The 8163-nt window shown below is 31.3% G+C and overlaps 1 protein-coding gene across 1 annotated transcript; it reads right to left on the bottom strand.

The window, feature by feature from the left end:
* Window positions 1–5117: 5117 nt before the first annotated feature.
* LOC119609431 (trypsin-1) lies at window positions 5118–7467 on the bottom strand. The gene is made up of 4 exons (XM_037964200.1): window positions 7141–7467; window positions 6824–7065; window positions 5426–5807; window positions 5118–5339 (listed from the first exon to the last, which is right to left on the bottom strand). Exons 1-4 carry the CDS (start codon window positions 7352–7354, stop codon window positions 5218–5220), a joined length of 960 nt encoding a protein of 319 aa, XP_037820128.1. The 5' UTR covers window positions 7355–7467; the 3' UTR covers window positions 5118–5217.
* Between the last annotated feature and the right edge of the window lie 696 nt (window positions 7468–8163).

The following is an 8163-nucleotide window of genomic DNA, read 5'->3' as shown; positions in this document are numbered from 1 at the left end:
TTACTACACAAACTGATCATTTCATACAAAGTAAAAGAGACGAAAAAAGTTCTAAGATGATAAATAAACCTTTAGGTACCTTTCCAATTCATTATCACCTAACCAAATTGCTAAAATCACCATAATTTGCAAGTTTCATTTCAATACACTTATACATACAACATACTTCTATTCCTTTGTTTTGCAAGACATTTTCAGTTTTACTAAACAGGCTGCAGTCGTGATGGGTGAATTGAAAAATAATCTATAAAACATTCAATGGAAATGTGAAAAACAAAGGATGAACAAGTCTATATAAAGACAACAAAACTCCCGCGGGTAAGAAAAAGGGATAAAAAAGCCCATACATTTTCCAATAAATACTTACGTACAAAAGATGTTCTTACACACACACACACTTTATTGGTATGCACCTAACACTCTGGCAAAAGAAAAATGGCCAAAATGTTAAAATAAAGTTTAAATAATGTCTAAGGCTAAAATATAAAAAATACTTAAACGAAATGAAAAATGTGTATGTAAGTATATATACGGAAACACTTTTCGTTTGGTAACAAGTCCTAAAACTAAAACGAAATAGTGTTTGGTCAACACTTAGAAACAACACGCATTTTAAAAATTTTTCAAGTTTTTTTTTTTTTGGGAACTGCGATTGCACAGTGGGTGTAGTAGAAAAGTAGAAAAAAACTTTTATGTTTCTAATAATATTTTAGAAATAAAAATCTAAAAAAGATGTCACTTCTACATACATATATGGTACTTTTTGTAAAATCTAATACTTGTTAACACTTTTCTCTCAAATATGTACTGAATTAGTATTTTTTGGTAAAACAGAGAAAAACTAAATTATATTTGAATTGAAAAAAAAAGGCCACAATGTCCCACTGTCCTTTACTATCACCTTTCAAGTGAGATAAAACGTGTTAGTTTTAAGTCAAGTTTTGTACTACAGTATCATTATCAAGTCACGACAAATTCTTTAAGTTGCTTAAACTTCTACTTCTACTTTTTTCGATTTTATTTTAGAAACAAAAAAACTTAAAAAAAACATTTGAAGTTTGTCAAGATGTAAGAGACAAATAAAGTTTCCATTTGAGTACTACCCTTTTTGTGAATTTCAAATCACTAACTAACTGCTAAAACAACAGCAACAACAACAATAAGACAAGAACCTTTTATGGAGTGAAAGAGTTTAGATTGCTGGTTAAAGTACGAGTTTAAACCGAAATGAAGAAGAACAGTACAACATCATCATTATGATGATGATCATCAACAACAACATGGTCATCATGAATACATGCATGTTTAAAATGCGGAAAAACTAAAGCGTTACTAAAAACGTTTTATACATTCGTACTTTCTGGCGGATCTACTGTATACTGTATATGCTTAGAATAGAAAAGAATGGCACGAGCAATTCACACTGTCAGTAATCTAAGCATGACCATATAAGTGAAGTAGGTGTGAAAATTACAAATGCAAACAATGTTTCAAACTTTTGCAAGTTGTCTTAACCATCAAACAAACAACCAAACAGCCAGATATCTAGCCAAAGAACCAACTAAACAGTCATCTAAGCAGTGATTGTACATAAAGCTGCGTCACTGAGCCTCAATGACTAACTGATGGGTTTGTTTGGACTGGCATGTAAGTGAGTACAAGTGTGAATGTTGGGTGTAGGTTTTTTTCCTTTGAGTTTTTTGTATAAATTTGGTTTGATGTTGACCACAATGCAAGAAGATCAAAGTGTGTCAGTTTCATGGAGAACAGCAAATCAACAGCCAACATGTCATTTTCGTTTCGTTCTGAAACTGATAAAGATGCCATTGTGTTAAATCTCACTGATAATAATGATCGTCTTGATCATCATGATCAGTTTCTAAATACATACTTCGAAAGGAGAGATTTTGAATTTTCCTCTGGGGCATTTTAAAAAGATTTGCACTTTTTTTATGAATTTATTTTGCTTTTCTGCATTGTATGCATTATTTATTTCCTATAATACTCTAAAGTAAATCAGAATGCCGCTTCCACACAAAGTTCTCCAAAGAGCCAATGATTTCTACTGATTTAGTTTCTTCTTTTCTTTTTTTGCTAGATTTTTGTATTATTTTGCATGCTTTTTGTTTTAATAGAAGATTGAATTTTTTCCCCTTCTGTAGCGAGTAGTAAATAATTCATTATTTTGAGTTTGTATGCAATTCTTTAAATATGCACATAAAACATATTTATAGCTTCATAAAATACAGTATTTATGAAAATGATAAGGGAATTTATGTAAATATAACATAAATTGTTGCGACTAATTGAAATTTATTGTTGTGTTTAAAACTTGTCTATAAATCAGAGCAGTGGTATGGTAAAAACAAAAGACTTAAGATGCGAACTTTTAAGTGCGTACGTTGTTTTGTAAGTGGGAGTTACCTGCAGCGTGTTTTCGGACTATTGCAATTGCTGGTAATAATTTAACGTTTAGAGTATTTTGTAATAAAGATTTTAAGAAAATTTTAATTTTATAACAAGTAAGAGTGCTATATTTGGCCGTGCCGAATCTTATATACCCATCATCAAATCAAGTGAATTTCAGAATGTGGACCTATACCATATACATCGATACTTTTGCTACCACAATTTAAGCATTTATTAGATTTGTTCTAAACCGATATTTAGCAATATAGTTGGGATTATGGTAGTACTTATTTTATAATATTTAATATTTTTAATGATTTATAGAGTAATGTACATATATTGATTTACTGTAAATTTACTTATGGTCAATTTTAGACCGATCTTCCTAAGATCTTACAAAGATTTTGATTTCAATAAAACTTGTTATATCGAATACCAATGCCTTCTAGCCTTATATGAAGGTTTTGATCCAATATGGCCGTTAATGTCATTCTATGAGAAGGACCATTTATAGGAGACTAGATATACCCAGTGTGCTTTGCTACCCTAAAAGCAATATGTATAAATGAAAAACATACATACTTAACGATTTTGAAGATTCTAACTACAATAGTTTTCCAGATTTATAATATGTTACATATGAGAGATGTCAAGCAAATTATTGCAAGTTCGTCAGTTTCTATATATCGCCAATTTTTATCTATATATCTATGAAAAATTTTAATAATATAAGAGTTCCCAAGATAAACGAAATTTTGTATTTAATTCATATATGTTGTGCCAAGCCACCCATTGAAAGTCCGCCCGTTATTCTCTTAATGTTCAGATGAATGTCGAAGTTCTTCAAGTAAAATTTGAAGATTCTAGCTCTAATAGTTTCTCAGATATACGAATTTTTCTATTTGATTCATGTGGGGGCTTCAAGCTCCCCAGATGAAAGTCCGCACTTTTTCCTCTAAAATATTCAAATGAATATTAAAGTATTTTGTGCAAAATCTTAAAAATCAAGTTCTATTAGTTTCCCTGATAAACGAAATTTTATATTTAATTCATATGGGAGGTGCCAAGTTTTCCATTGGACTTTCAATGGGAATCTAAATATTTAGATGAATGTCAAAATTCTTCAAGTAAAATTTGAAGATTCTAGCTCTAATATTTTATCAGACATACGAATTTTTCTATTTAGATTTTAGTTTCTCTAAATCATGTTTATGTCGAATTTCGTTGCTTTACTATCATTTTGAAGAAGCTGTTTATGTCGAATTTTTTTGCTTTCCGTTAATGTTGAGGCATGTTATAGTTATGACAGATGAAGCCATTTTATGAGGGGGACTTTATATGGGGGGTAGAATCAATTATGAACCGATCCTCTTAATATTTTGCAGCTTCTATAAAACATGTTTATGCCAATTTCGGTGATATACTTGAATTTTGAAGCAAATTTTGAACTTTGAAGCAATTTTCTGAGAAGAACTTTATATGGGGTGTAGAGTCAATTATGGGCCGACCACCATTTCACCTAAAACTTCTTTGCGTCGAATTTCGTTGCATTACTATCATTTGAAACAAGTTATAAGCGTTATAGTAATTTTCTGAAGTGGACCTTTATAAGGGGTAGGTTCAATTATGAACCGACCTCCATAAAATTTGGCAGAGAGATTTAAGTTCTCCAAAAACTACTTTACACTGAATTACGTTGCATACATATCATATTGAATCATGTTATAAGCGTTACAGTAATTTTCTGAAGGGGGCCTTATCAGGGGGTAGGGTCAATAATGAGAAGATCTCCATAAAATTCGGCAGAGAGATTTCAGTTCTTATAAAGCTTGTTTTTGTTACATTTCGTTGCTTTGCTATCATGTTGAAGCAAGTTATGTGCGTTATAGTCGTTTTCAGAGAGGGTCCGTCTCTGGACCCTACCCCTCATATAGAGGGTCAATTATGGACCGATCCTCATAAAATTTGGTAGGGAAGTTATGTGTCATATTAACCTTGTTTATGTGGAATTTCACCGATATGGTCCATTTTCAATACCGATATGGTCCATTTTCAATACAAAAAAATACCTATCAATGAAGAATATTGCATAAAATTTCAGCTCTACATCTTCTCTTGTTTAGGCCCTATCGTGCCTACAATAGACAGACGGACGGACATGGCTAGTTTGACTTAGAATTTCTTAAGGTCCCAGAATATATATACTTTTATGGGTCTATGATCAATATTTCCATATGTTGCAAACGGAAGGAAAAGACAATATACCCGTCATTTTTAAAAGGTCTTTACATGGAGTATCCACATGTCTAATCAAGAGACTATAAGGGGAACCGGGCACCACAAGTATGAAATAAATTTAAATCTAGAATTGACAAATAGAAGAATATTGATCAATCCTGATATCATTAAAAAAATAAACAGATCTAAGCGGAATTTGACAGCCATACAAAATAAGATTGCTTCGAACAGTTCTAAAGCTATATTTCCCACAAAACGATATTAAACATTAAAAAATTCATTTATTGAAATAAAATAAGGACCTAATAGCCCTTTCAAATTTAAAAGCAAAGATTGTTCATTATTTTTAAAAATCTAAATTTTTTCATTAAAATCGTTCAAAATTTGTCTTATATGGATGAACTAATTTTAATATTTTGTAAAAATCTTTTAGTCAAAATCTGAAAATAACACACAACACAAAAAGAAGATTCAATAAAATTGATTTATTTCAGAGCCAGATGTGAAAAATAAATAGATTTTATGAAGAGAAATCATAGAATTTTATAAAAGTTTTTGTAACCGTCAAAATTAAGAACTGCAATAGCAACTATCACGTGTGTTTCTTTGAATCCAATCCAAAAACTTGCTAACACGAGCATAGACACCAGGAGCATTAGGTTGAGCACAACCGTAACCGAAAGAAACGACACCTGAAAAAGTAAAATATAGACATTTAATATATAAAACAAAATTACATTCACCAATATAAGGAAAAGCTAACTAGAATAAAACTTACCAGCCAATTTAAAACGACCCTCATTGACAATTAGAGGACCACCACTGTCTCCTTGACAGGCATCCTTACCACCTTGTTTAACCAAACCAGCGCATAGCATAACATCATAAATTTTATTCTTATATTTGGTATTACGACACTGTTGATTGGTAATGATGGGCACTGTAACCTCTTGCAAGTAGTTAGAAGTACTACCACCCTCCTTAATCAAACCCCAGCCGGCAACAACGGCATCCTTGTTGTCGAAATTATGATTTCTATTGGGCAAACAGACTGGGCGAATTTTGTCGTTAAACTGAATGGGAGATTCCAATCTCAAGAGAGCAACATCATTAACAATTGTAGTGGGATTATATTGGGGATGAATAATAACTCTAGCGACCTAAAATGTAAAATTATATAAGTAGTAATAATTTGTTTATAGTTTTTTTTTTACACATTCCTATTGTAACTAAAAGTAGGAAGTAATTTGTATTTCTAGAGAAGTAAATAAATTATTTGCAGTTTTTGTTTTTGAACGAGAAACGTTAAGAACACGAAATAAGCCGCCCAACAGACGGCAGCATTTAAATGTGAGAAATTGTATAAAGTCTTTATTTCCGGCAAGTTTGTTACCTAAGTCTTTCGTTTTATTTCTGTGCGGAAAACAATTGTACAGTGGTTTACACTTACTTATGCAGTGCATTGTGTTAAAACTAGGAAAATGGGTTGTGGGAAGGAGCATAGACATTTATGGACATTTGACTTTAAACATTTCATATCTAAAGTGGTGGGGAATTCTTCTGCAGGAAGTTTGTTCTACACCCGAACAGTGCGTCTGAAGAATGAACTTTCCCTGTAATGTGTTGTGCCGTCCACTGGCCAATCGACCAAAAATGGATGGATGATTAGGAAACAAGTTGCCAAATTTTAGAGGAACACATTCCATTGAAGTTGTGACGGTGTTCCAATGTTTAAATAGAGTTTTCCTTTTACTCCTTGAAATTTAAATCGAATTTTACTGAAAATGTTTTAATCAGTAGTTTGATTCAAAGGTTCTCAAAGTCGGACTGGCATATCCTTAGTGCACTCAGGAAGTTAGTCGAAGTTGGAGTAAAGAAATAAATTTAGTTTCCGTTCCAATTTCAACTATTTTCAATAATGATTTTTGTCCACTTAGTGGCTCTGGAAATGTTCTTTTCGTAATAATGTTTGTTAAACTTATTAAGCAGAATTTCTAAAACATTATACATATTTTTTTTTAAGAAAACCACTGTGCCCTTAACAATTTGTTTAATATTTAAAGTTACTTTGTCGTTCTGTGTTTTTTTTTCATTTTGTTACAAAAACTAAACAAATAAGTTCTTGCCACAAAAGGATTACAGTACCAGTTTTCTTTGTTTGCCGTTTTATTCTCACCTTTCTGGTAATACCAGGATCACTAGATGATCTGTCCAATTGTAATAAACGTATTGTTATCTGATCACGATTATTGTGCACACAATGTGCAGCAGTCAACACGTAACGATCATTAATCAAAGAACCACCGCAGAAAAGTCGTGGATAATAGCGACCCTTGACCAACTGTGCCGTCCAGGGATATTTATTTTGGCGCACCTGTGTACCACCAACAATGCGATTGATATTTGGTGTACCACAGACTGTAAAGAACAACAAATTATACAAATTAATTTCATTTAATAGTAAAATGACACAAAATAAAAACGAAAACTTACAGCATTTGCTACTGCATTCTCTGCGTGTTGAACCCTTCTTTCCCTTTGATACTTTATTAACATCCTCGCTATCGTTGGCCACTGAGCCATAATTATTCACAAATTCCTCAAAATTTTCATTTAATGTCTCCAAATGTTCTCTGGGTTTTTCGTAGACATAAGCCGTTTGTGTTAGGGCCCACAAGCAGCCAAGTGTTAAAATAAACAATTTCATTTTTTCAACTTGAAATCCTTAACTTTAAAAATTTAAATAAATAAATAAATAAATAATTTACTTTTTTGCTGATATTAGCAACTGAGCTCTTTCGCAGGCCCAGTTGAAATGTTGAAATTGTGTTCAAAGCCGCCTCTTCTTATAGTTTCATTGTAATTATAATTTAATATTATGCCAAATTCAAATCCATATTCTTAAACTTTCTTTGTTTTTAATTTCTTTTGTTTTGTGCTTTTTTTTTCTACCGGCTTGAATATTTTAGTTTTGCTTAAAGTGTTATGGAAATCACTTGAATTTTTTCTTTCTTTCTTAAAATTTTTGATTATTTTTTTCATTACTCTTAAAACTGTCATAAAATGCTATAAAATTAATGGCCATTTTGCTGAATTAACCCTTTTATTTTGCATACTCATGCATAAACATGCCCTCAAAACCATCTCGCAAATATAACCTTATTAATATTTCAATTTTTGTTTATTTTTTCTTGCTTTCTTCGACTGATTTGATTTTTATTGGATTCTTCTTTTATTGTTTGTTTTATTTTCAGATTAATAATCGATTTGCTCATGTATGTGTGTTTGTGCGTAAGTACGCAAAAGAAAGCCCACACCATCATTTTAAGATACTTGTGGTTTTTATTTCAATAATAATCATAATATTTTGTTTATTTATAAACAAACATAAAATGTTCGTTGTTGGTAGACTTTTTATTACTTCCACTTTAGTTTTTAACCCAAAACTGTTCGATGAAGTCGAAATAGTCCACATATAAAATGAAAAGGTATTTTATATATTTATACCCACACCCA

Source organism: Lucilia sericata, unplaced genomic scaffold (genome assembly GCF_015586225.1).
Source record: "Lucilia sericata isolate MDLA Ls3-8-SP2 unplaced genomic scaffold, ASM1558622v1 Contig000023F_arrow, whole genome shotgun sequence".
NCBI classification, from domain to species: Eukaryota; Metazoa; Arthropoda; class Insecta; order Diptera; family Calliphoridae; genus Lucilia; species Lucilia sericata.
The sequence above is the reverse complement of the archived record's forward strand: the minus strand, read 5'-3'. Positions and strand labels throughout refer to the sequence as shown.